The following is a 26882-nucleotide window of genomic DNA, read 5'->3' as shown; positions in this document are numbered from 1 at the left end:
TAATTACATTCTAATTGAAATTACAACCGTGGCTCTCATGGAATTTCCTGCACGCAGCTTCGCCATATTTCGCGGCCCCGTCTCGACTAGTCACCGTTAAAAAGGGAGACACGGCGACTCTCCATTGCGAGGTGCACGGGGACAAACCCGTAACAGTGACGTGGCTCAAAGGTGGAAAAATCGAGCTGAATCCATCTACGAATTACCGGTAAACGTTCGCGGTGGATGCACCAGAGAGGTGACAATCTAAAGGTGGATAAGAAAAATTAAAAGATTTCTCTCGTTCAGGGTGACGGTTAAGCAAGAAGTTACACCGGACGGTGTAGTAGCGCAGTTGCAAATTTCTTCGGCAGAGGCTTCCGACAGTGGTGCATATTTCTGTCAAGCGAGCAATCTTTACGGACGAGATCAACAATTGGTTCAACTCCTCGTGCAAGGTGATAGACTGCGGGCGAATTAACCGTCCTATCGATTCGATCTTGCAATTATTACCCTGTTACGCACCTCGGGATAATTCGGAAAATCACCGGAACTCTATGATTACGATTTCAGAGCCTCCTCAACCACCGAGTGGTCTCGAAACTGCAATGGTGGCTAGTCGCAGTATCAACGTGAAATGGCAGCACAAGTCTCAGGACACTAGCGAAGTTACCAAGTATATTCTTCAGTACAAAGAGGGCGAAGGTAAAATATGATGAAGATGTAACGCAGCTGATCCTCCACCTCTGCAATATATACAATTCCAGGTGGAATGTGGCAGCAGCAAGAATTTACGGGACCACCGCTTCCATACGCAGCGTTGATAGACGAGTTAAAGCCCGCGACGAGGTATGCCATTCGCGTGATAGCCGAAGGTCCAGCTGGCAGATCGAGTCCATCGGCCGAGTTGATAGTGAGGACCGAGCCACAGAGACCCGCGGGTCCACCGGTGAATTTAGCAGCGAGGCCCCTTTCCTCCTCGGAAATTCTGGTCACGTGGTCTCCACCTTTGCCAGAGCTTCGTCACGGTGACATTCAAGGCTTCAACGTCGGTTACAGAGAAACCAGGTGAGAAATCTACAAACGTTACGTTCCGTGTTAAAACTCTCATGAAAATTATACGAAAGCTTACCTCGATTGTGTTCCCGTAATTGGATTTTAGCTCTGGAAATCCGTCGTACAATTTCACCTCGGTCTCCGGCGATGGAGAGGAGGGCGGGGGCGAGTTGAGATTGAGCGGCCTCCGACCTTACACGAGATACACCATGGTGGTGCAAGCTTACAATCAAGTCGGTTCCGGACCCCTGTCTGAGCCACTGCTCACGCAGACCTTGGAAGACGGTAAGAGCGATGTGCGAGAATCGAAAATGCCGCGGGCTACGCGATTTCCTCCAGAAAGGAATATTGCATGTATCATCGAACGAAGGAATAATGGAAATGAATTTGGCAGTTCCCAGTATGCCGCCGGAGGACGTAAGATGCGCGGCGTTAACGTCGCAATCCTTGCAAGTTTCTTGGCAGCCTCCGGCGAATACCCATAGCAACGGCATCATTCAGGGATACAAATTGAATTACGAGCCAATCTTGGCGGACGTGTGGCGCAGCGTGGACGAAATGGAAATACGCAAGACAAGCGCCTTAACAACGGTCTTAACAGGATTGCGAAAATATACCAATTACACCATTCAAGTTTTGGCATTCACCAGGGTTGGCGATGGCGTTCCTACCACGGTCACTTACTGCCAAACCGAGGAAGATGGTAATCCAGCGATCAATTTAACTTCTAATTGCTGATGCGATTCGCGACTGTATATATAGAAAAAATCAACGAGTACACACAAATATACATACACTAAATTATTCGCGCAATGGATAAAAGAAACGCAAGCACAATGACGCTCTGAACAATTTCTAGGCAAACTTTCCACTCTGTGCAAGCTAAAGTTTAATTGCTATTATAATTTCAAGTGCCTGGTAGCCCAGCAGACATCAAAGTAGTCGTGAGTTCGCCGCAAGCCCTATTTATATCCTGGTTACCGCCCTTGGAGCCTAACGGCATTATCACAAAATATAATCTTTACACCAGGTAAGATTTATTACAGTATACTGTACAACGATACACGATCGATTGAAATTGAAATTCGTGCAATTCCATAATCCTTGTAAAATATCATTTACGATTATATGGTACACACAGAGTGGTCGACGGTCAAGAGGAATTAAACCACGGGAAGAAGACGCTACCAGCGACCAGTACTTATTACGAAGCTACGAGTTTGCAGCAGCACGTGGAGTATCAATTCTGGGTGACCGGAAGTACCCGGGTGGGAGAAGGACAGAGCTCCCGGGTGGCCGCACAAGTGCCGACCAATAGAGTTCCCGCGAGGATAACGTCCTTCGGAGGTCACGTGGTTCGACCTTGGAGAGGATCAGCCACCTTGGCCTGCAATGCCGTGGGGGATCCGGCGAGAAGCTGGTTCAAAGGGACGGCCGAGCAAATAAGGACGGATTCCTCGAGAAACATTCAAATCTTGTCCACGGGGGAGCTGGTGCTCTCCAGTCTGCAGTCGCAGGACGGTGGCAATTACACTTGTCAGGTGGAGAACTCTCAAGGTAGCGACAGGCTACATTTCACCTTGACCGTCCAAGTGCCGCCGAATTCGCCGGTCCTCTACGTCACCAGCACAACCTCCAGCAGTATTTTGTTACATTGGAAATCCGGACACAATGGCGGGGCACCGCTCACTGGTTACACTCTCCATTACAACACCAAGGATGGAAATTTACATGAACTGGAGTTATCTCGTCATGCTACGAGTCATGAATTGAAGGTACCTGTGAACGAGAGTATATATTACTAATGATGCGTTAGCGAGAGCTTTCTTCTTCCACTTATTCGAGTTTGACTTTTATTTTAGGGATTGCTGTGTGGTAACACTTACCAATTGTATTTGACGTCGCACAATAAAATTGGCAGCAGTCCTTCGTCTTCCCTATTATCCGTTAGAACCCAGGGCCAGCCTCCAGGGATACCGGCAGCTGCTGCTTTCCTAAATCCTAATTCCACAACCCTGGTGCTGCGTTTGCACGTCTGGCCGGACAACGGTTGTCCGATTACGTATTTCGTCATCCAGTATAGGCCTATCAACGACTTCCACTGGACTCTGGTATCGAATAGCGTAAAGATGCAAAGGAGATTCATCGTGACCAACCTAACACCAAGCTCCGTTTATCAATTAAAAGTCGAAGCGTACAATGTTGCTGGTAAAAATCAAGCGGAATTCACTTTCGTCACGTTGACCAAAGAAGGAGGTAAATTTAATAAAAAGCTGACGAGTTTCTTATACAGTATGTGAACTTTCTACGAGTTATCATCAAATAATGAAAAAATGTATATTTCTAGAACCACCACCCCCGGAACTGTCGAAACGAGGGATAATCTCAGCTATTCCATTTTACACCGATGTCAAAGTGGTGTTACCTTTGATCGTAGCCACGATCGCTCTGTTGGCTGCCATAATAATCGTTGCTTTGCGTTGGCGAAACCGTGAGTATCTCTCAGGTGCGTGCTCGCTCGACTATCGTTCAATCCAAATTGAATGTATTTAACGCAGGATATTTGGGGGACCGAGTACAACGGCCGATGAAGGAATCACAGGAGAATCAACAGAATGCAGAGACACAGCGGGAGCGTTATTACGCAACGATTCACAAAGTGGCACTTCAGCAAGCGACGAACACGGGCGGAGGGCCCGACAAAATTCCAGGTGAACCTTTGTTTCGATAAGGAAGTGATTTTTCTAGATCGCAGGTTGTAAGCTCTCCTTGAGCGATGAGAGTAAGAGGATTGTGTGGTGTTTGTCGGGAGGATTATTGGTAAGTGGTTAGTTTGGTAAGGTAGGAGGCGATCGATAGGAACGGAGGATAGAAAAATAATGATCGGATGACCGGAGTAACTGGACAAGTTTTGCCGACGCGATTTGAAAGGTAGGCAATGCCTCTGGTGGGTTACAGAGACAGCGGAGGACATCTCGCCGTACGCTACGTTCCAGCTTTCGGAGGGTGGCGGGGCAAGCCTGGCAGGGCTGGGAGGTTTGGGCGGTTTGGGCGGGGCGGAAGCTTCTGCAGCCGGTCTGCATCACAACAACACTCTTCTGCACAGCTTCATGTACCACGAGCACGCTATGACCGAGGGCTGTGCGAGTCCTCCGCCAGCCGCGACGGTTCGTTCCACTCTTTATCTTCTCTTCGTTGAGAAAACTTTGATTCTCTTTCTCTCCCTCCTCGTATATACATATGCGCAAAAACGCAAAGTCGCGGGAATCTCTTGGAAGTTTGGACAAACTCAAAGTTTTCTCAAAGATACAAGGAGAAACTGTAGCGATATAAAGGCTTGAGCTTTTTTTGTCTATTTTTTTACGACGCCTCTCTCTCGTATTCTGGTCCATCAGGTGCGCCTCAAAAGTAAGATAGACTGTAAGTATAACGTTCTAATGCAGAGCATGAAGAACGTGTCGTCGCGGAGACGACAAGCGAGGAAGCAGCAGACGCCGGGCGACGTCGAGAGCGACGAGAGCGAGTCTGATCCGGATCAACTGACGAGCTCGCGCACAGAGTCCTCCAATCAGCTGGACGCTGGTAAACTCAAGCACAGTGAGTCCATTATTGCTTAATTTCCTTCTCGTGCCTCGATATTACATTCCTTCCATGTCACTTGCAAATTTGCTTTCTTTTTCAGTTCGTGCAGTCTCAGACTTTATTTACCACGGTACGTCGAGCACGTCTTCGGACATATCTCCAATGTCCGAGCAAAAGTCACTGCCAAGAAGAGGACGATCCAGGCAAGCTATGACTTACCTTGATAATTGCTCCCTGTTATCGCAGAATATCCATACTGATGATTTGCATTGATCCTCGAACGGAGTATAGGTGGCACGTTCCCAGCAGGAACTCTCTGCGAACGCTCCTGCCGCCGATCTCGGTGGCGGAAACCGCATTCGTGGCAGGAAACCAGAACGTGCAGGTGACCGGAAACGACAGGTCCGAACGTCCGGAGCTCAGCGAGGCCGAGTGTGACATCGATTCGCTCAAGAAATTAAAACTTGGCCTCAGGAGTTCGCTCTGGTCCAGACCCAGCACGCAAAACAATCCCTCGTCGGATTACTCCATCGCTGTATAAGCCAGTCTCGCACTTCCGGTACAAGCGCACTCAGCCTCTGTGGATCGGCTGATGAAAACCCACTTTGAAATGTCCATGTAAATGCAACTTGGCTGCAATTTGAAAAATCAGTCATTCCTCCGTCTCAACGGAGCAACCGAGCGGTTGCGCAAATCTCTCCATTATACTTTATTTTTCTATCGGTTCAATAACTTCTAGTACATAGCTATACATACCACAATTTTGATCCGAAGACGAGTCTGCGAGATATTTATCCGATAGAACCTCTGTGCGCTTGTGCGGGAAAATCGTGTGTCGTGTTCTCTCTCCTTTTCTCTCCCTCGTGGTCCAAACAACCGATAGTTAATTCATCCTCACTTCTTCGGACATGGTCGAGGAGCCTCGTGCATCTATAAGCACGCAGCCTCTGTCCGCTAAAAATAGATTAGAAAATTAATCGAGTGGTACATATAATAATCGTGGCGGGGCCGTCTTGATGAAAAGGGACGCTCGCGCCATCTCGTGGATAAAGCGGAGGACGCGCGAATTTCTCGAGTCTCCTCTCGTGGCCTACACTTTCCGCACTTTTCACGCGAACCAAAAATGTTGATCGATGAGTGTTGGCAGCGAAAACGAAGCACAGCCTTTTCTGCTCGATCCACGAGACGCAAACACGCAACATAATATAAAGAACGCTGATGCTGATGGGCCGCGCGTGTTTACGAGTGATTCGCGGAACGAGTAAGTGTGTGAAAGCGTAAGTGTGAGTGCCAAACACAACAATTTTGCTCAGGCCACTGCTGCGCGTTTGCGTTTACTCTTACCAACTCGAGAGTGAATCCCATCGGTGACCAAGGACTGAAAATCGTATTACCGGTCGACAGAGCAGTTGAACATTCGCACTACTCCTCTGTTATATATATATATAATAGCGAGCGACTAATCAGCATAATATTCTATGGGAATGGCTGTTCCCGATGCAGCTAGCTCCCTCTACATTCACCGGATCGAGAATGGGATTTACTTGATCGTGTGCAGCCAGCTCGAATTATTCCGAGCTCGTATAGTTGGTTTAGATAATAAACGATAAGAGAGTTAACGGTTGAAAAGGTCGATCGCGTCCTAAAAACGGATCGCGAGATAAAGTTGAGCTCTATTGCATTGTATAGTTTATATATACACAAGTACGAGATAATACTACGCGTTGTTTACGTTAAGTTGTGCTCCTGAGACTTCTATGTAGGGCGTTTTTCGTGCGAAGGGACACGATTCGTCGAGATGCCAATGATGCCAACCTCAAGTTGTACATTTTTGCGAGAAACTCGCTCTTCCAGAGCTAATCGATATTCAGACATCTCTTCGGTTATGTCGCGCACTCTCTCTCTCTCTCTCTCTCTCTCTTACTCATGGCAACATTTTAACTTGATTTTTCGGTTAAATCAAGGAGCAATTCCCGATACACGTAAAATCCTATGCTAATGTTCGTTGTAATAAACTTTTCTAGGATAAAACTATACGTACAATGCTCCAGCACTGCGATATGTAATAAAAGATATCGTAGTAGGCTAAACTTTCGCACAAAAATCTAATTGCTATGTAACAATCAACAAAAACTGTTTTCACTTTAATATTTCATTGTTATAACGTGTAACAACGCGTTTGACCAATTGTTTATGCTCGAATGACGCTGACTCGTCCGTTTAGCAGGAACGAAGCGACGACGAAATGGAATGCAGTGTCCTTCCGAGTAATCGAGTAAATTCGTACAAATTCTTTCGTTGGGTCAAAGTGACATTCGAACCTGCAAACGTTGAAAACAGTAAAAGGTCGAGTAAAATAATACATATTTTTATCCTATTTATACTTTTTATATTATATCGTGCGAAGCACACATTTCTCATATTCGTTTCTAAATGCATTGGTCCTTCTTCCATATCATAGTATTTTACGTGTAAAATAAATTCTTTATTGTTGTGGAAAGAATGAGTTAAAGAATTAGCTAAGCAAACACCATTCAGGCTAGAAAAAGCCACAACCAAAGACTGACGGTTTGAGAAAAGAATCTTTTGTACAAATGTTTAATGAAAATTTGTCCTTCTTTCAACTTGTTGAGTCTCCAAGAATTAGAAACGAGGCGATTATACTATACCATTTAAGCTAAGCTGATCTATTGTTCAGACTGAATGGAAAGTAATAATGTTACTAGATTTTTAGGTCTACTTACTATAGCAAATTTTAAAGCTTTGAAGACACTGCCAAACCGCAGAAGGTGCAGACTGGGGATCGGCCAGTGTGATTCCCCTTTCCATTAATAATTTCTTCTGAAATAATGATTAAAGTGTTCGTTAAGAAGCTACAGCTGCTGTTCGTGCAGAGATTTTTTCAAGTCCGCGGTAAAGACTTTCTTAAAGAGACGCGACCAATTTAAGAGAAATTCTTCAACATTGACTGTTTAGATCTAACGAGACGTGAAAAATTACGTGCGCGACACTACGAAGATATAGATATACGTATAAATACACATATTACAATACGTACGAAGTACATGAATTAATTAATGTATATATATATAAAACGAGAAAGAAGCACGTCAATCAAACTCGTAGAGTTCGATTAAGTTGTTAGATTTTTCTCGGGAAGCGGGTAATTCGAGCTCATCGAGACGCTAAAGAGAACGGGCATTTCTGACTCGGGCGATTTTTGTATATTTTTGTCATTGAATCGACTGATTCCACAGAATCTTCCACCCGAAACTATCCACAAGCGTTACAATAATTCAACTTACAGTTTATTCAAGACGTACTACGAATCCCTCAGCTTCTCGTTTATACCGAATAAATCTATTTTCGTTATTAATAAATTAAATTAAATTATTTATGCTTAAGTTATTATATTTGCGTGCCAAATAATATTTATATTTATTTACACCGATGTACATACTTTAGCACATTTTCATTAAATTTTTTATAGCTCGTAAGGAACATTCTTTACTTTCAAATAATTTCTTTTAGATTGCCTCAATTTTTCCAGACTAAATTTATGTTGAATGGTCAAAGAATACGCCAATGTAACAACTATGAAAATCCTTATGTGGCGTAAATATATTCATACACATACAAAAAGATGTAACGGAACGAGCAAATCAAACGAATATAATTATTACTTTAATTCTAATTAATCTCATTGTAAAAAGAGAAGTGTAAGAATAGAAAGCGTCTATGGTAATGAATGAATGGACTTGCCCTGAAATAATTCCATAATTGTCGACTTCTCGAGTGACACCACGAGTCATTACGTGAATTTAATAATGCAATTCAGGTTGTATGTGTGTGTACAAATATAAACTGAAAATCTTCTCCACTTTCGTGCGAACTTTTAATTGTAATGAAAAATGCCGGTTATTTCGAAAAGTGTCGATCGTAGAATCGATTAAATAAATTGATATCGTGTAAAATAACTGTTGCCTACCTTATTCTTAATTTCATTTTAATACTACTTGGTTTTTCCTTTGTCGTTCATCCTCCAAAACTGCAAATTGTCCAAATATGCCCGCACAGAATGGAAATCAAATGCGCAGAACCTTTGCCGCCGTTTCTTGGAGTAACCGTGGCATGGACGCCAAGTACGCCAAGTTCTACCGACGCGGTGAGTTACCCGCCTTTTTCTCGATGGTGAAACTGCGCATGCGCATGCATAGTTGCCCGACTCCACTATTGGCTGTTAGCCGTTAGCATGTGCTGTCATCTATCCTCATTTTATTATCGAAAGAACTAACTCTCGATCTTTCTCTTATCCTGTTTTATCGATTATCGATTTGCAGAACAACAGAGAGAGAGAGAGAGAGAGAGAGAGGAGAAGAGAGCCAAAATAAAATGTTACTGGCAGAGCTCAAAATAATAAAAAATTGACAAAACTTTCTCCGACTTTCATTCTAGTAGTGGTAGAGAGAGGATAATGGTCTATAAAAAAGCGTAGAAATTATACCCATGATGAAATGAAAATAAATATATTAATTATCATGAGAGAGTACAAAGATAGAATTGTTGCAGAGAGTGGCGCTAGTTTCATTTGCGTTTAGGTAGCATGGCATGGGTCCCATTGATGTCCAAACTCCAATCTTGTGTCTCTTCAACAACTGCGGGCCAAAGTTAAAGTCTGGTTGAAGCAGGTTGAAGTTAAAGGATACAGTTTGGTCAATGTGCACAAGTTTCTGGTGACTCTGGTTCAGGTTGAGAATTTGGTCCAATTTGGTCGGTGAAAATGTTTATCAGAGAGTTCTGAGCCTCGCCGTACGATGCAGTCCATATATTGGACCGGGAGGCTGCTGTCTAGGGCGTTATGGAATGGTTTATCAAATTATACAACATGTGCGGAGTCAAATGTGAATAAACGATATGAAGCATCGTTTGTTTCGGCAGTATGTGGTTTCCCCAAAGATTTTGCTCGTGGCCGAATACGCAAAGGACAATTTGGAGATGATGCCTGGTTTAGTGCCAAATTCAAGGCTGTCGAAGTTATTGGTACGATAATTAAATGCAACTTGACATTACTCTCGTCCAGTAAAAATCTGTTTTCTCTCTTTCCATCTCTCTCTCACTCTTCCCTCTTATATTTTCTTTTCTCTATTGGAAAGCCTAATTGCCTAATCGTCCTCAATTTCAGCGCATATAAAAGAGATGTACTTCCTTGTTGTCAAAGAAAAACTTACCAATCAAGTGTCCATTTAATAGGTTCAAAAGTTCACAAGTTTTTCATTAACTATAGGCAACACAAATTCAGATATCTGTATTTGATTTCATCAACTTTCATTTATGTTTATCAAAGCAACAGGGCTAGTGGCTAATAACAAAATTCCAATAAATTTAATTATATTAACCCTATTACATTAGTTTTCCTCATATTTAATAAACCTTTTAAAGAAGAAAGGATAAAAACTCAGATACGTATATCATTAATAGCTAAAGTTCAAATATATTGATTAAGTATAGACCAAACTTTTCTTTAAGGAAAAAGTATGGCTGATAAACTTTGGCTTATTGTAATAGTAATAAGTAAACATTACATATGGGTACATAAATGTTTTTATGTTTCAAGGTTTTAATAAGATCTTTTAAATATACGAGTATTTCATAATGATCAAAAATAAAAACAATAAATGCTTTAATGGTTCTTGCCAAACATTATGTAAATACAGGCCAGATGATTTCTCCCCAAAGTTCATTCTATGTATATTGTTTTATATATTAACATATTTCCCTTCAATATTTAATATCTGTCATTGCTTGTAGGAGTGGCTGACGGTGTTGGTGGATGGAGACATTATGGAATTGACCCAGGGGAATTTTCAAATTTTCTTATGAGAACTTGTGAAAGACTAGTCTCTATGGGCAGGTTTACACCTAATGAACCAGCAGGCTTATTAGCACGTAGTTACTATGAATTATTAGAAAATAAACAACCCATATTAGGTAAAATCTTACTGTTTTGACAATGATAACAATTACACTTTAAAATATGTATATATTTTAGGTAGTAGCACAGCATGTGTCATAGTTTTCAATAAAGAAACGAGCAGCATATATGCAGCTAATATAGGAGACAGTGGATTTGTTGTGGTACGAAAAGGAGAAGTTGTTCATCGCTCATCAGAACAACAGCATTACTTTAATACGCCATTTCAATTATCACTCCCACCACCAGGACATTCTGGACAAGTGCTCAGTGATAGGTAAGCTTTTAATGTTTAAATAGAATTTACAAAATAGCAGATGCTATAATGTGTTATTTATATAGTCCTGAGTCTGCTGATACCTCAAGCTTTGATGTTGAGGATGGTGATGTGATACTTTTGGCAACTGATGGTGTCTTTGATAATGTACCTGACCAGTTGCTAGTCACTGAAATGTGTAAAATTGAAGGAGAAAAAGATCCTACTAAGATACAAGGGGTTGCTAATTCCATAGCATGGATGGCCCGTAGTTTAGCATTTGATGGTGCATTCATGTCACCTTTTGCACAGAATGCTAGAGAAAATGGTATTGATGCTATAGGTGAGTCTGATTGTTCATCAGTTAGAAATTAATTATGATTAACAAATCTTCAATAAATCGAATTTATTAATATACTTTTGTAGGTGGTAAACCGGATGACATTACGGTGCTCCTAGCAACTGTGGCAATATAAAAATTATGTTTAAGAAAATATGTATAATAGAGCCTTGATCATTGTATTATAGTTCATGTCATCGCGTATATGTATCTAGCTATGCATCATTATATTCTAGTATGATAATCATTTATTATTTCAAAGTAAATAAATGATTTTCAAACCTTTATTTTGGAAATTTTTTTTCCATGTAAGCTTGAAACAAATACACTTGTTTAAACAAGTTTTGTGTTTCTACTGAATTATTGTTTATGATAAAAGATCAAATTATATGTGAAATAAGATAAAAATGGATAAAAATAATAATTTTCACATTTAGCTATTGCAATAATTAACAAAAAATTAAGAAAAGTTGTTGTAATCGTTTAAACTTGAAATAGACTTATGAGAAGAAATTATAATTGTTTTTTATATCCTGAATATTTGGCCTAAGCACCTGATTGAAATTTTTATGAAATGATTTCTTAGGACCTTTGCAGTAATTCTGTAATATCTTTGCTGTAACAAACAGTTCCATGTGTATAGTCAAACTTTTATATCTAATTTTTAACATAAATATATATTAGCATCTTAAAATAAAATTGATAGTAACAAGGGAAGAATTAAATAAAAATGATTCTTTGTGCATTTAAATTATACACGCATACAATAATTGCTCTTATGCATTAGAGAATTTAGATCAACAATTGTACCATACATGGAAACACAGTTTAATGTTTGTTAAGAATATATCACATTACAAAAGGAATACTTGATTAATAGTATCGCTCTGGTATTATTAATGTTTTTGTACTATACATACGTTGTTAATATATAAATAGTTTTGTTTAATATACAAATAAAATCTAGATTTTTTTGTGATAGAATATTTGGAAATAAAATATCCTATTTTTTATATACTATCAATGCTATATTATAATGGTGAAAAGAGCCAAAACAATGTCACAGTCTATCCAAATAATTTTTTTAAATATTAAAAGTATGTTTCTGTTATTATTTTATGTCATTCTATCTCTACAGCAGTCTATTATGCAATCATATGGAAAATACATAAACTATAAACTCTTTCTATAAATATTGCAATATAATTAATGAACTAGAAAACATCTCATAGCTCGATCCGCAATGAAGCTTATTATGCTTGAAAAATTCTACAAAAAAATTACTTCCTCGTGAATCTTGACAAAATATTTCCATTTATCAAAATTATTTAACATTATCAAATATTTTACCTATAAAATATTTGAAATCTAGGAAGATCTTCCTTCTGTTGTGTGAGATATTCTGTAATTCACAAATGTCATGCGTTCTAATGAAAAATGAAGTAATTATAATTGTTTTCATCAATATTTCCTTACACTAATGTAACACCCACAAGAAATAGTAGAAATTTATTAATATTAGTGACACAGAATATTATAGTAGTGACCTGTACTGGCAATTTATAATTATGCAAGAATATTATGCATTAGAAACTGTCCATAGTGATTAAAACGTTGGAAGTATTTTTTTAACAATGACTTTATCATACCATTGGTGTAACAATGCAAAACTTTTAGTATCTTTTATAAAAGTTTGAAAAACAGAACATTGAAAATGGACAAAAAAGAGAAACAATTTCTAATAAGTTTACTTGCTACACCAATCAATAACAGTTGGCCAGGAAGTAAGGTAATAGGTCAATGCACGTTAGCACCCTGTCCCCAGTTAAAACCTCCTGGACGATCTTCTGGTAGAGGAGTATAGTCAGGGTCTTCTGGATGTGCGTCAAAAAGCGTTTTACTATAAAAATAAAATTGTCATTAAAAAATATTCTAACGGTTTTATTAATTATACAAAAATAATAAAGAATCAACTCACAGTATTTGAGGGGTCTTTAAAATACGAAAACCACCCCTTAATCTTGGAAAAACGTCTTCTGCAAAATAATATGTATGTCCTACTGCTATACCAAATAAGTCTACCCATATTGCATTACCAAGAAGAACGGAGAAACCAAGCAATACCCAAGGTAAATATGGAGCCTGTTGTATAATTAAAAATTATTCGTTGATCTTATGAAATCCTATGAAATATATAAAACAAAGAATTGCTGTTACTTACTTGACAATTGATTAGTCCAAAGAAATTCATTCTAACATGAGGATTTCTTCTAGACCAAACATAAACCAGCATAATTGTAAATGCATGTCCCAAAAACAAAAGATTAACAAAAAATGCTGAAATCTACAAAGAGAGCTCAGGGAAATTTTTTTCTGACATCATATCAATAATTTAATAGACTACATACACAATGGCAATATGATGAATATTAAAATTACAAAGGATACAATCATACAAACACCTCCAAAAATGAACATCATTACAAAATCAGCTGTTCTCCCTCGAAATGATCCTTCTTCTAACATTCTGCAATATCGATATGTAAAGATCATATTGAAAAAGAAATTGAACCCAACATTTCCAAAAAATAGGAATGTGGTTATTAATCTCCATAACTAGAACAATAAGTTAAAAGTATTAGATTAAAAAAAAATTCATAAGAAACACTGTAACATTTCGCATAGATTTGTTAAGAGCAATGTATGATGTGGCTCTCAAAAGAAAAAAATATTTACCTGATATTGTTTGATTATCAAAATAGGATTAAAATATAATTGAAATGGTGACACTAAATCCAATTGCTGGAAAATAAATTGTATTTATTTAATTGAAGTGCAATGCAGCTACCTATGAACTAGTCTGAAAATTTGTAAAATTTTGCTGATACTGACCACAGCAAGAGTTGTAATGACACAAGCTGTTGTATAAGCTCGTGTCACCACAGGCATTTGCAGATATTCCTGCCGAAACGTTTGATAGGCCATCGGTGTATGTTTCTGATGATAATTACACCTTAAGACCAATATATTCCCCGTATCCTCGACTTTATGATTTTATAAACATCTGTCACTCATCACTGTGCGTTATCTATACATAATCATTTTCCACATTGTCACGAATTTATTGTTATGTTCAGTTCGATTCCATTCCGTCCACGTAATATATGAAATTTGTTACAATTTATTCTCGACTTTGAGCTATCGATAAGAAGCAATAAAGCGTCAATTTACATTTAACTTTACACTCGGACAAGTTCACTGATCAACTCAGATATATTGAGGTTAATCATTCCAAGATTGAAAAAGCAAAATAATTCCTTAGTCTTTATCCTCCTCGATAAATTAAATTAATGACTGATCTAAAACCACTCCTTTACCTTTTATAAGCACAATTTCAGCAAAATTTATATGTATGTAAACAAAATGATATCTCTACGCCAGTAGTTCTATTCCATTCCATGCTAGCAGTAGTCAGCAGTACCTTAATAGTTAATAGAACGATACATCTATAATAATAATAGTATTGTAGCCAACCTTTCTTATTCAAAATGTATTGTATGTTTGATAAAAAGAAAATTATTAGCTCTATATATTTCCGCCGGACATTCATTACAATCCAATTAAAATGAACAAATTTTTCGAATCTTTAGAGTGTAAAGAATCACTGTTACGTGGTTCAAAAGTTTGAGAAATATCATTTTGAGTATAGGTATTTTAACAATTAGAAAAAGGTTGGTATACGTAGTTATCGATTAGAAAACAGCGGAGCTATTTCAGATTTCAGCTTGCTTATTGCTTGGTTTGTTTGTCATTTTTCGCCTGTGAATTTTTTTATGCATTTGGTGCAACCGGTTTATTATTCTTGTACTGAAGAAACTTAAATAAAAAACTAATTTAACTCTGAAGCATTTTATAAGCGTGCTAAATTGTTAATTCTAATTAAGAAGCGTTATTGATATAAATAAAAAGAAAAAATGGTTTTAACAAAGGAATATCGAATTTGCATGCCGATCACAACAGAAGAGGTATTACAAAACAATTGATAATTCTTTTAGTATTATTTGATTTTCTAGTTTATTACATGGATAAATTGTGTGTACATTAGATGAAACATAATACAATTTTTAAATTACATATTCTGACCTTCTTGCATTCATACAATTTTACTAAGATAATACCGCGCTGTCGATAAAGAAATAGAGTAGTAATAGTTGTTAAGGTTTGAATCAGCAACAATTACATTAAACTGAACATAACTACTCATAAGAAATTCTATCAGCTAGTGGGTAATACCTAATCAAATTTATTTAATACATAAAAGTCTCTGAATTTTTATGCAATAATTGTAAAATAGTTACACCAACTTCAGTAATCTTTTTTTTTATGCAGTATCGTATTGGTCAACTTTATATGATTGCTAGACATAGTCATGAGCAATCTGATAACGATGAAGGAGTAGAAGTTGTAGAAAATACTGAGTGCGAAGATCCTGTACATGGAAAGGGTCAATTTACTGAAAAACGAATCTATCTGTCTAGGTAAATTATTGTTGTATATTAATTCTTAATGTATAACTTGTATTGACAAAACTTTGTTTAACATTTTACAGTAAACTTCCCTATTGGATACAATCAATTATACCAAGAATATTTTATGTCACTGAAAAAGCTTGGAATTATTTTCCCTTTACCATTACAGAATACACTGTAAGTATAATTATTAAATAAGAATTTTGAATAGATTCTTGGAATGCTGGTTTTTAAATTAATTGGTTATTATTTCTAGTGTTCATTTTTACCTAAATTTCATATATCTATAAAAACCAGATATGAAAATAATAATGGTTCCAGTGACAATGTGAGTTTTATACTATTGTACTTATTGTAAAGGGAAATATTTGAAAATGGTGAATAATAACATTTTAATTGAAGTGTCTAGGATTGACTCCTGTAGAGCTAATACACCGGGAGGTTGACTTTATAGATATTGCATATGATGAAATTTCTGCAAAACATTATAAAGAAGAGGAGGTAAACTTAGCTTTCTTACAATGTTTATGGATGATGGGTGATTGAAATAATTTTAAATATTCTCATATTTACAATACAAATGGCAGGATCCAAAATATTTCCAATCAGAAAAAACTGGTAGAGGTCCTCTAGTTGAAGAATGGAGAGAAACAACACAGCCTATAATGTGCTCTTACAAATTGGTTCATGCATCGTTTGAAGTTTGGGGAATACAGACAAGAGTGGAGGATTTTCTTCACAGGGTAAGTAAACTATCATAAATCATTATAAGATAAAATACTAAATAATCAATCATTTTTTATCACAGTGTATTAGAGAGATATTATTGGTTGGTCACCGGCAAGCATTTGCTTGGATCGATGAGTGGTATGACATGACTTTAGAAGATGTCAGAAAGTACGAGCAAAAGATGCAAGCTGAGACTAATGAAAAAGTGAGACTGAAAACTCAAGTTCCTGAAGAAACAGTACCTTCTAGTCCCCGGTTAGGAACACCAACTTCGTCCGTACCATCTTCTCCTATAGTTAAAACTCCAACTCAGTCTCGATCATGGTTCTCCTGGTCGTAGCTGCTGCTTTTCAGAAAATATATTTTCAAAGTGCATTAGGGCGCATAATAGATATGGTAATCGTTGTATAAATAAGATTCACTCTTGACTCGTGTATATATGTATAGCTTCACATTATAAAGTCGCAAAATTCACGTGCGGATGAATATGACGGATACGGCATACGTTTATCTTTAAATGTAATTTATATTTCATTCTGATTGTCCAACTGTTAAGCAAATTTACGCTTTCATCTCGCATTATGTTCTAATGATACGTCTCAACGAAATCTGTAAGCAATGTCAATGCATTCAATGTTTTTGTTTAATATAAGCTACTTGATTGCTCCAAAGCAAAAGCTGACTATTAGACGGTAATGTATTTTCAAGTCGAAAGACAAACTGAGTGTAAACTACCGTCACTATTGAAGCATTAATAATGCAAAGAAACTCAATTTTATTCCTTTGTAGTATTTTTATCAGCAAGCGTTAAAACGAAGCGAACCAATATTGTTCTATTTTGAGGTATATTTTTAAAATTTCTAAAACAAACTCTTTTTAAATATTGCACAAACCTACGTAGCGATGTACCGTTAATAACCTTGTGTTTAAAAAACAATATGCAATCTCTGTAGAGTTTCTGTACTGTACTGCGAATAAGGATAGAATTTTTAAAAAAAGCACACCACACATATATATTCACATTATTTTTCATATCACTTAAGAATAATTTATAAAATGAAAAATTGATTGCTACAAAAGTCAGATCTGTGTGTTACCAAACTATGATAAGTTTAATAAAATGTTATAAAGTTCTTTACGCGTTTTTATTTAAATTTCTATAAAACATGAGTTTAGAAGTATATTTATGCATAGAAAACTCGTGAGGTTAGGGCTTGAAAATAATGTTCAGGTGCTTGAGTGGGAAATAACATAACGTAGACTGTCAGGAGGGACGCGACGGACAGGGACAGCGAGAGCTTGTGTCAATTCATCCAATTCATCTTTATGGAAATGAAAATCTTGCAATATATCTGTTTATCCTTGGCATGTAAATTTATTGGTATACCCGATACTTACAAGCGTTGTGGTCATTAGTAAGTCTGATCAATGGATAAAGTAAAGGGAGTCGGCTCAGTCTTGCTAGCTGCTCTAAGCTATTTATAATTGGCTAAATCGTAAAGGTGTCATGTACAATTAAGATGATGTCTTTGCCTCGATCGTGGCAAATTACCATAATTTGTCAAAATTGCCTTACAGCGACAATATTGCGATGCTCCGCATTACCGAAGCGTTCATTATTCGCTTGCAGATTTTCCGAAGCCACTGTAATTAATTCGTTAAATCGCGCTGCTACCTGCTTCCATTTGATCAAATCTGCCGGCTGAAAGAACGTTTAAATCTGCAATGAATTACTCCATTTTTTCCCTTGGGTCGATTAAAACGTTTTTCTATAGTACTGTCAGCGAGAAGAAAACAGGGAGGAGAGCTATTGGCAAAGGCGAGCCTTGCAGCTCGGATCTTTCCGCGGGTGGTCCGGAGAGCGTCAAGTGTCTCAAGAGATCCAGAAGATCGGCCAAAAGTTCTCCGTGACGACCCCGAACATCCTGACGAATCAATCCCAAAGCATCCATGGCTACCACGTGCACTGCCACTCCAGGATTGTCAGCTGTACATATACGTACAATTTAATTAATAAAATAATCACGCGAATCCTCGATATTCCCTAAAACATACATATATAGATACGAATTTAACAAGCTGGTTAGATTGGGGTTGAGAAATTTTGCTATGCTGTAAAAAAAAATGCGTAAATGCAGCTTTATAAAAAAATATGCAGGCAATGGGACGTGTTGCAAAGCTTAACATTGATTTCGCTGACAATAGCGTAATTCTGTGTAGAATACCAGGTTGCTACGCAATGTATTACGTCAGAGGAGCGACGAAGAAGCTTCGTTTTTAGAACGCAAAATATTTCGCAAGGAAAGTATCGCGCGCGAAACGACCACGAGAAATACTTTAATTTGCTGAATGGTATAAAAAAAAAAGTTAACAAAATAGGCTCCTGCCATAATAATATAACGAATGAAATATTTAACGAGATTAAATATTTCGCATCGCGCGCACTCTTATGGAAATTGTATGATGATGAAATTTCGTTAAAATGAACGCGAGACGTTGAAAATAATTTGCATCTAGCATTCGTATGGTAATTGCAAAATTTCGCCTTATATTGATCATAAAGTTACATCTACCCATGAAACTATATCTATGCTAGATGCATATGGCAGTTGTCTCGTGCAAGACATACTTTGCACATTACACAGATCGATAGTTTCACGTTAAGACTTTATTAATTTAAAAGTACGCGGTGCTCTAGCTGAATGAAACTCGTGTGCCTGCATATGATCGATATAAGACTTTGCACAGCATTTCAACACTGTCGCAAGTTTGTAAAATATTCACATTTACCTAGTATTAATTGTTGAACATCGCGAGGAATAAGTGGCCTTTTCAAGCGAATGAGAAACAATTGTAAAGCTGCCGCGCACTCCAAGGCAGAATCCTCGATATTTTCCAAATCGAGAATTTCTCCGCGTTTCAATGAATTGAAAATTTGTCTTCTGAGACGGCGACGACCAGCACGCCGGAATAAGCCTTCCTCCGTTGCATCTTTTAAACAAAATAAATCTTCCCTGAAAGAAGACTGTAAATATATCGAGCATTTTCTCAAAAGCTTCGAGATTCTTGCTCCAATAACTTTTCACAGATTTCATTGAATTTTATAAATGACTCGGAGAAAAGGAAGAGACGATATAGGAAAAAAGAAGCGTTTGATATGTGCTCCGTTACAACATGTGTTACTTTGCATCGTCGACACACTCGTACTTTATTAGGATGCTTCGAAAATTGTCGATAGGTGAGAATCGATTGATAACGGTCGTCGATCGAGTTATCAAGAGCAATGTATGGATCGTCGTTTGTTGCTTTTTTCATTTTTCATTGATAATAATTATGCAGCAGCGTTATACTCACGTCGCTTCAACAAGCTTATGACTTCTTTCACTGCTCGAAGGGATCTCTTCGATATTATGTCATCGCCAACATCCTGTCTGATGAGATATACGGACGGTATTAGTGCATCGAAGCAGCAAAATATTTAACATATATATATATATATATATATATATATATATAGAGAGAGAGAGAGAGATGACTACAAAGAGAAATTAGCATCAGATATTCGTTAATAATTTTACAAATAGTAATGAATCGCTCGCAGGTCGTAATTTAATTAGCTGCATTACCGTGACAACTTTAGTTATCACGCAAGAATGATTCAGGCTGAATAACGATACGGGTTTGATTTGTTGAGCCAGTGAAACCAGCCAGCATCATCCTACAGTTGTAACAATACTAATTCAATTGAGAACGCTCGGAATGTAGTTGTGATGCAGCTAACTGCATATGGGTTGCAGATGCTGAGAATCGATTATCCAAACGACTGATAATAATTAACAAATAGGAGCGCATTAACCGTCATCCAACTAAACGAAACTAAACTAAATCCAATCATCCAAACCCCAAATACGAGGTTGACGTTAATATTTGCCGCCATTAACGACGATTCATCGAAATCGCGTATTGTATATACTACGTACATATATATATATATATATATATATATGTGAATAGGATATTATAGTGCAAATGCGAAATTGCAGATGAATCAGAGAGCAAAGAAATTTATTAGAGAGAATATACAAGCCGATGGCACTAAAGGATTACAAAGCATGTGGCGAGATTTGAAGGGAAAGAGAGAGAGAGAGAGAGAGGGGGGGGGGGGGGGAGGAACACACAGTGAAATAGGATTAAACTTATATCAGCGAAGGAGATTCCCACAGAGCACATTAATCTTCATTGAGTATAACGTGGGGAAAGAGTTCGGGGCTTAATTATATCTCATATAGCGAACGGGGTAGTAGGGGGTTGCGGGATTAGGATCAGGGTTGGCGAGTTGGACAGCAGGGGTGTCGAGGGATGCGACAGAGGGAGTTGAAGGAGGAGGGGGGAGAGGGTGTGGGTGAGGCATCGGTGGTACCGGAAGCTTTTCGAGTGATCTGAACCGATCGTAAAGCTGAAGAAATCCTTTCCTGGCGGTCTTGTTAAATTTCGATGGTAGATTGGGTTTTGGTCCAGCGTAGGAGTAGCCGTTCTTCATGCCTCTCATGTACAAAATGTTGGGCGAGAGACGCGAATTGATGCAGTGGTACATCGCACTGGCCTGCATGCACTTGTCTTGATTTCTAGGGCTCTGGATCTCGTAGATGCAGAGCATGATCGAACGTGCCAGCATCATGAAGTTATCGCCTTTGGGATAAGTCGTGAGGCCGTATGTCGGGTCCATCTTGAGCAGAGCCAGGTCAAAATCCACCACGCCGTTCCTCATGATTCCCATTTTTTCCATCTGGCATGCTCGTACGCAGGGATCCCTCGGATCCAATTCGGCTCTGCACTCCAATTCGAACAACGCGATGCGATTCTCCGACTCGAGCTTGCCTGTCGCAGCTGCGATCAATGCTGCTGCCAGGAGGAACGCGATTGCCATTTTTGACGTCATTCTAAAATATCACGTCGACTCTCCGCACACCAACCAACCGGATCAGATACTTTTTCTCACTGTGCTCTGTCAACCGTCCTCGTTTATAGCTTATATCCCGGCGAAATAGTCCCGGGTAGGAGAGTCGAGTCCTTTTTTTTTCCATTATCAAAAGCATCTAGCAGCTCATTGTTCGAGACAACAATGCGCGTCTGGGATCGAACGCTATATACTACGTCAGGGATGTATCGCGCCACGCGCGTGTATTTTTGCCTCGGAAAATTCACCGCGTCTCTCTCTCTCTCTCTCGCGATCCTTCGATGGATCCACGTGCACCTATATATATACAGCCTTTCGCTATTTTGTTAGTTTCAGGGGCGAGAGTTGGTCGAGACGCCCCCTCCTCCCGCGCGCAATGGATTCAGGCGATAATGCAAAATGTGGCAAAATTATTGTCTAATTGCGATGCTGGCCTTTGTCGACGGACGCTCGCACGGAAGCTGAGGACAACGGAGTTTGAAGATGGCAATTACGGCGCATCATTGTGAGGCCTGTATCTGATTGGTTTCATGGGTCTGCAGCGTTAAATCCGTGTATTGCGCAACGACGACGAGATAATCGCTGTCGTTGTTATATAGAAAAGGGAAAAAAACATATTACAGCTGCAGAGGTTCTACAAAAAGCATTTTAAGCACGAGAGAGGTCGAGGAGCGTGAAAATGTGTAATTAGCGAAAAGAGTGAATACGATACAACGTTTCAGCGCGTTTATCATTGAAAATAAGAGTGTAATTGCACGGTTCGCGCGGGACGTGTATAAGAGTGCGCGAGGACGCGCGAGGAGGAAGTTTTGGGGAAAGAAAGTTGGGGCAGGTGCGGAAGTGAAAAACAAATAAACGCGCGGTCGGTGAATGATGGTTCTGGGAAATGAAGATGTAGCAAGGCTATTTAAGTGAAAATATTATTCCTCGGGGGGGAAAGATACGCGACGATTCGTGTGGAGACGCGCGAGTTTATAAAAAGGGGGCCATCTGTCTCTTTGGCGGATACATAAGTAATATGGGGGGACGCGCTCTGCTTTGGATGACTTTGCTCAGCTGCGCGGCGATCTTGGTTGATGGATCGACGCGAGCCAACTCGACGCTTCGGAGGGACCGTAGGCACGCCAATTGTCCCTCCTGCATCAGCAGAGACTGTCCGAGCAGGCTGACCTCTCCCTGGTAAGCGAGGAGCGCGCGATACAAGGATCGATCTCTCCGGAGATCCATCGAGTCGTCCCTGCTGTGGTCCGGATTAAAATTAATCTAGAAACACTCCCTTGTATATATATATTTATATAGGTACGAAGGAGGAGCTTCGGAGGACAATTATGGGACTGCCTATGGAGGAGGAGGTTCGCGATGGGATCGTCAAGGGCCACGGCGGTCCGATTCATGGTACGACGGCCCGTACTCGAGCTGGCAGCCTCAGCATCGGCAGCAGCAACCGCGGAGGACTCGATGGAGAGGCGGCAATGCCAATCCCAGAAGCCAGTCGACAGCCTTTCTCGAGGACACGACGTACGATCGTGCGGCACCCAGCTTCGGGGGAGAAGTACGAGGGCTCCCTCCTAACGTGGCTGCTTCGTTTGCCACCTCTTCACTGACCGGAGAGAGTCCTTACGGACGTGGTCGTCGGCCCAACCCGCCGTCCCGCGGGAGGAGCAATCCCTTCGCCATCAGAGATCCTCGTCAAACTGTCCTCACCGAGGAGGATGACGCGGCGGAAGAGGACTACGACGAGGTGGAGGATCGCAAGGCTCTGCTGAGGAGGAACGGCGACAGACTGGCGTCCCTCGGCAATGACGGATCGTCGCGGAGGATGGATCGACAGCACCTGCACCTCGATGGAAGCGCCCTCGATCCTCGAGATCCACGAAGGAACGTCGTGCAAAATCCTCGAAACTCGTTGAATAATGGTCCTACTAGGGCATCGAGTGGGCGCGATAAGATTGCGTCTTTTAAAACGACCTCGGACGATTCTTCGGAAGCTTCGTACGGGAGTGGTAAAGCGTTCCTTCCAGTGGTACAGGATCCTAGGAGCAGGAATTACTTCCTCAGACAGGAGGATGAAGAATCGAAGAGCGACGAAGATCAATTTGTCTATAGGGCTGACGGATCCTCCGACTCCCGTGAGAATCCCTCGACGGACGATGATTCCTATTCTGCCAGAGGTCTCCCGAGTAACGGGCTGATCCCTGAGCAACGGAAGTACGCCAGTGGCCCGGAAATTGAATATAATCCCTACGGAATTTCGTCGGATCTAAATGTCTTCGAGATGCTGGAGAAAATCAGCGAGCAGCTGCCGGAGTCCGCGGTGCAGCCGGGGACCCCGAGGAAACAGGACAGGGGATCATCTGTGTCCTTCGATATCGAATCGCAGGACTCCGAGGAGGAGACGATGGAAAACGAGAGTGACGAATCTCCCGATCGACCTGGCCAGGAGATTGTTTCGCTCGAATCGAATTCTCGAAAAAGCGTGCGAGCCCCTAATAGCTACACTCCTGCAGCAGCCGAGCTAGATAAGATCGTTGCTGAAAGTTTCACCGAAGAAGAAGCTGCTGCTGCTGCTACTACAGCGGTAACGAAAATTCCTGAAGAATCCATGGCGATGGCTGAAATATCGATTTACGAAGGAACCGCGCTAAATCCTGATTTATTGGAGGACATTGAAAGACCTATTGATACGACTGAACCAACAATTTCCATTATGCCAATAGAAACCACTAGTAGGGTATAAGCAAAATCTCATTAAAACTTCATCGATTGTTAAATTTTGTAGGTCACGCTATTGCACGACTCCCAAGCTGTTTGCTTGGAATATCAGATGTACATTATTGTAAGCTTAAGAATAAAGAGAAGCAGTATTTTCACAAGATTTCGTCCAAACAGAATTAATTCCTTGAACCTCCTCCTCCTCGTGTACCACAAATTCCGACTTACCAATCTCAATAAAGATTTTCCCTCTTGATTCGACAATATTCCACACGCAAAATTATACGCGTTATCCGGTAAGCGCAAAAGTGCAACGATGCAAAGCGTGTCCCGTAAACGCGACCCACTGTCCCCTTTAATCTTATTTGGAAACAAATTTATCGTAACCTTGCGCACCTTGTTATTAAATAAGCAGAGTTTTGATCAGCGGATTATAAAAGCTTTGCCAATTAACTATATTTGCTAGCTACCGCCGCTGCAAATGCTAATGTCGTAGCTTTTATGGGGCGAATATTCAATGCACGAGCACCGATGGAAAATGGTTTAAACTATTCTTGCGATGCGCGAGAGATGAATCGGTATAACGCGAAGAATGCAATGAACCTTATAGTTACCATTATAAGTGTATTCAGGGCAAAAATGGGACAAAGGCGAGTAGTATAGTATGCTACACACACAGACACACACGCACAAGCGTGTACAGTGTAAGGTTGGGAAAAGAGGGATTGACTATCGGTTCAAATGGATTTTATTCCCTGTAGTTCCTGTCTATCTTGCTCTAATGAATAAATCATAGGGAATTTAATATCTAGCCTTGTAACGTCATGCGGAATAAGCTAAAGTTGCAATAACTGAATTCGTAAGCAGGAAGCTTCAAGAATCCTTGGAGAAAAATTCAATTTAAGATTGCAAATGATATTAGCTTTTCACTTCCCCCTGAAATTTCATTATCCCTATACAAAAAAGAAATTATTTCGACAAACTTATCTCGCAATCGTTGCTCGTGTCGTCGCAATTTGGGGTTATGATCTATTTGCTTATGCGTCGTATCGACATTTCAATTGTTTCTAAATATCTGACGCGTGGCATACTTTGCGTATACGCAACGACAAATGTTTATGATTTTTTCCACGTCACATAACAATGCGTTCCGAGTGAGCCAACGATGACATAATCTCGACGTACACGCGTCTTGCCAAATCAAAACTCACGGTGCTCGAGTTTACTTTAAAACTCGGCCGAAATCCGGGAATCGTCACTTCGCTCTCGCAGCTCATCGAGTAGCAATCGAATCGAAGAATGCGCTTCTCTACTTTGGCTGTGATCGCCCTGGTCGGTCTTGCCGCGGTGCAGGCCAGTCCAGCAAGGACCAACGACAAGAAATCCATCAAGGATGACTCGAAGATCGACGCAGCAGCCGAGCAGAAGGACAGATTCAAGAAGTCGCTGGGTGAGCAAGCGAAGAGCGAGGACAGCAACCTGAAGCTCGAGGAGGCTGGAGATGACAAGGAACGTGCCAAGAAATCGACGACGACCTTCTGCGTGGAGATTCGTCCAGGCTCCAACGAGCCAGTCAGGACGGAATGTGGTTGCAACAAGGAGAAAATAATCGAGAAGACCGAATATCAACCAGCACCAGCACCAGTCCCAGCACCAGCTCCTCTGCCAGTTCACGCTTCAGCTTCGGCTTCGGCAGCCACCTTGGCGCCAGCACCAGCACCGGTACCGGTCCCAGCACCGAAACCCGAACCAATGAAGGAGGAGCCAAAACCTGAGCCACCAGCGCCACAAATCGTTCACGTAGTGAGACCACCTCCCCAACCCCAGTTCATCCACGTCGTCAGACCCGAGTTGGAGCCAGTTGCACCGACCACTCATCACGTCGTTCACGTTGTACCCAAACCTCAGCCACAGCCACAACCCTGTGCCATTCAAGTCATCAGACCAGAACCAGTTCACCCGATCCACCCGATCCACGTAGTGAACCCCAAACCAGAACCATGCAACGTCCACATTGTCCATGCACCCCGTCCAAGACCAACTCCCCACGTAGTTAACATCGTAGAATCAGCCCCAGAACCTGCACCACAGCCCCAAAAGATTGTCAACGTGGTCCACGCCCTTCCCCAGCCTATCCCAGCTCCAGTGGAGACCACCTATCACGTGATCAAGCCTCAACCAGCACCACAGCCAGCTCCTCAACCCGAACCATGCGAGATTCACCACTACGTGCAGCCAGCAGCCCCGAAACCAGCCAAGATCGTCAACGTCGTGCATCCAGCAAAGATCGAGAAGCCAATAGAGCCAGCTCCGATCCCAAAACCACAACCCAGCTTCAACGTGCTGCCCACGAACAGTGGATGCTCCGATAAACAACCCGTGGTTCTTCTGCCATCGAACCCAATGGTCTTCTACCCTCAACACTCCGGATGCCAGCACCACCCGTTCGTGCAGTGCGACTGTCATACCAAAGGCTCCTACAGGGACTCTGAAAGAAGCGCGATGATGATGATGGATGGATCCGAGGGTGCGATGAACGCTGCCTTCAGACATCACCACAAGAAGAACCAGGAACAACAGGTCCAACAGCCCATCGTTCTGCTCAGTCAACCCGAGAAACAAGGCGTAGCCCCTGTCACCGTCCAGTGCAACCCGAGCATTGTTCCTTTGAGCGACACCGCCTCCGAGTACTACGTCACATCCTCCGCCAGGTCCAATCAAAACCTCATGGTAAGTGCTCTCTGTCCTTGGGACGAATATCCAAAGCGAAG

General features: G+C 40.6%; 5 protein-coding genes across 10 annotated transcripts in view; 3 read left to right on the top strand and 2 right to left on the bottom strand.

Moving 5' to 3' along the window:
- The window catches only part of Dscam2 (Down syndrome cell adhesion molecule 2), a 71590-nt gene extending 62996 nt beyond the window's left edge, over positions 1 to 8594 (top strand). For 2 of the 6 annotated variants that reach the window (XM_066742937.1, XM_066742935.1), the window contains 15 exons: positions 58 to 208; positions 289 to 437; positions 553 to 684; positions 747 to 1047; positions 1142 to 1320; positions 1430 to 1738; positions 1948 to 2065; positions 2177 to 2810; positions 2898 to 3291; positions 3383 to 3526; positions 3594 to 3746; positions 3994 to 4202; positions 4431 to 4632; positions 4718 to 4820; positions 4909 to 8594. In XM_066742937.1, coding sequence (XP_066599034.1) covers positions 58 to 208; positions 289 to 437; positions 553 to 684; positions 747 to 1047; positions 1142 to 1320; positions 1430 to 1738; positions 1948 to 2065; positions 2177 to 2810; positions 2898 to 3291; positions 3383 to 3526; positions 3594 to 3746; positions 3994 to 4202; positions 4431 to 4632; positions 4718 to 4820; positions 4909 to 5158 — 3428 coding nt within the window. In that variant the 3' untranslated portion in view covers positions 5159 to 8594. Of the gene's footprint in view, positions 1 to 57; positions 209 to 288; positions 438 to 552; positions 685 to 746; positions 1048 to 1141; positions 1321 to 1429; positions 1739 to 1947; positions 2066 to 2176; positions 2811 to 2897; positions 3292 to 3382; positions 3527 to 3593; positions 3747 to 3993; positions 4203 to 4430; positions 4633 to 4717; positions 4821 to 4908 lie in introns of those variants that run through there. The other 4 variants (XM_066742936.1, XM_066742938.1, XR_010824220.1 and 1 more) reach the window with 3 other exon arrangements.
- A 569-nt stretch (positions 8595 to 9163) lies between these two features.
- Positions 9164 to 11861, top strand: LOC136783107 (protein phosphatase PTC7 homolog). Its single transcript, XM_066742966.1, has 5 exons — positions 9164 to 9657; positions 10426 to 10605; positions 10667 to 10865; positions 10931 to 11187; positions 11271 to 11861. The coding sequence occupies exons 1-5, from the start codon at positions 9432 to 9434 to the stop codon at positions 11318 to 11320; spliced, it is 912 nt and encodes a 303-aa protein (XP_066599063.1). The 5' UTR covers positions 9164 to 9431; the 3' UTR covers positions 11321 to 11861.
- An 857-nt stretch (positions 11862 to 12718) lies between these two features.
- On the bottom strand, positions 12719 to 14626 carry Der-2 (Derlin-2). Its single transcript, XM_066742968.1, has 6 exons — positions 14077 to 14626; positions 13921 to 13986; positions 13633 to 13800; positions 13406 to 13528; positions 13163 to 13326; positions 12719 to 13084 (listed from the first exon to the last, which is right to left on the bottom strand). Exons 1-6 carry the CDS (start codon positions 14167 to 14169, stop codon positions 12982 to 12984), a joined length of 717 nt encoding a protein of 238 aa, XP_066599065.1. The 5' UTR covers positions 14170 to 14626; the 3' UTR covers positions 12719 to 12981.
- A 355-nt stretch (positions 14627 to 14981) lies between these two features.
- Positions 14982 to 17567, top strand: rdgBbeta (cytoplasmic phosphatidylinositol transfer protein 1). Its single transcript, XM_066742967.1, has 7 exons — positions 14982 to 15209; positions 15574 to 15722; positions 15794 to 15890; positions 15970 to 16041; positions 16116 to 16214; positions 16301 to 16456; positions 16522 to 17567. Exons 1-7 carry the CDS (start codon positions 15159 to 15161, stop codon positions 16780 to 16782), a joined length of 885 nt encoding a protein of 294 aa, XP_066599064.1. The 5' UTR covers positions 14982 to 15158; the 3' UTR covers positions 16783 to 17567.
- A 102-nt stretch (positions 17568 to 17669) lies between these two features.
- LOC136783125 (uncharacterized) lies at positions 17670 to 19884 on the bottom strand (the record flags this gene model as incomplete). Its single annotated transcript, XM_066742985.1, has 6 exons — positions 17670 to 17794; positions 17841 to 17931; positions 18019 to 18144; positions 18221 to 18429; positions 19233 to 19433; positions 19797 to 19884. Coding segments are annotated over 6 exons (840 nt in total), but the record flags the coding sequence as incomplete, so codon positions are not given.
- Between the last annotated feature and the right edge of the window lie 6998 nt (positions 19885 to 26882).

Source organism: Prorops nasuta, unplaced genomic scaffold, assembly GCF_024137725.1.
Source record: "Prorops nasuta isolate Cenicafe-Biocafe unplaced genomic scaffold, Cenicafe_Pnas_1.2 PNAS00032, whole genome shotgun sequence".
Classification (NCBI taxonomy): domain Eukaryota; kingdom Metazoa; phylum Arthropoda; class Insecta; order Hymenoptera; family Bethylidae; genus Prorops; species Prorops nasuta.
Note: the sequence above shows the minus strand (reverse complement) of the source record. Positions and strands in the feature narration are given on the sequence as shown.

Excerpts from the sequence above, each read along its gene's own strand:
- LOC136783107 (XM_066742966.1), top strand. The coding sequence starts at position 9,432 with ATGCAGTCCATATATTGGACCGGGAGGCTGCTGTCTAGGGCGTTATGG. Across the intron at positions 9,658-10,425 it reads CAAGGCTGTCGAAGTTATTG|GAGTGGCTGACGGTGTTGGT; the intron begins GTACGATAATTA and ends CATTGCTTGTAG. Across the intron at positions 10,606-10,666 it reads AAATAAACAACCCATATTAG|GTAGTAGCACAGCATGTGTC; the intron begins GTAAAATCTTAC and ends TATATATTTTAG.
- Der-2 (XM_066742968.1), bottom strand. The coding sequence starts at position 14,169 with ATGGCCTATCAAACGTTTCGGCAGGAATATCTGCAAATGCCTGTGGTG. Across the intron at positions 13,529-13,632 it reads TTGGAGGTGTTTGTATGATT|ATTTCAGCATTTTTTGTTAA; the intron begins GTATCCTTTGTA and ends CTCTCTTTGTAG. Across the intron at positions 13,327-13,405 it reads TTGGACTAATCAATTGTCAA|GCTCCATATTTACCTTGGGT; the intron begins GTAAGTAACAGC and ends ATTATACAACAG.
- rdgBbeta (XM_066742967.1), top strand. The coding sequence starts at position 15,159 with ATGGTTTTAACAAAGGAATATCGAATTTGCATGCCGATCACAACAGAA. Across the intron at positions 16,042-16,115 it reads ATAATGGTTCCAGTGACAAT|TGTCTAGGATTGACTCCTGT; the intron begins GTGAGTTTTATA and ends TTTTAATTGAAG. Across the intron at positions 16,215-16,300 it reads AACATTATAAAGAAGAGGAG|GATCCAAAATATTTCCAATC; the intron begins GTAAACTTAGCT and ends TACAAATGGCAG.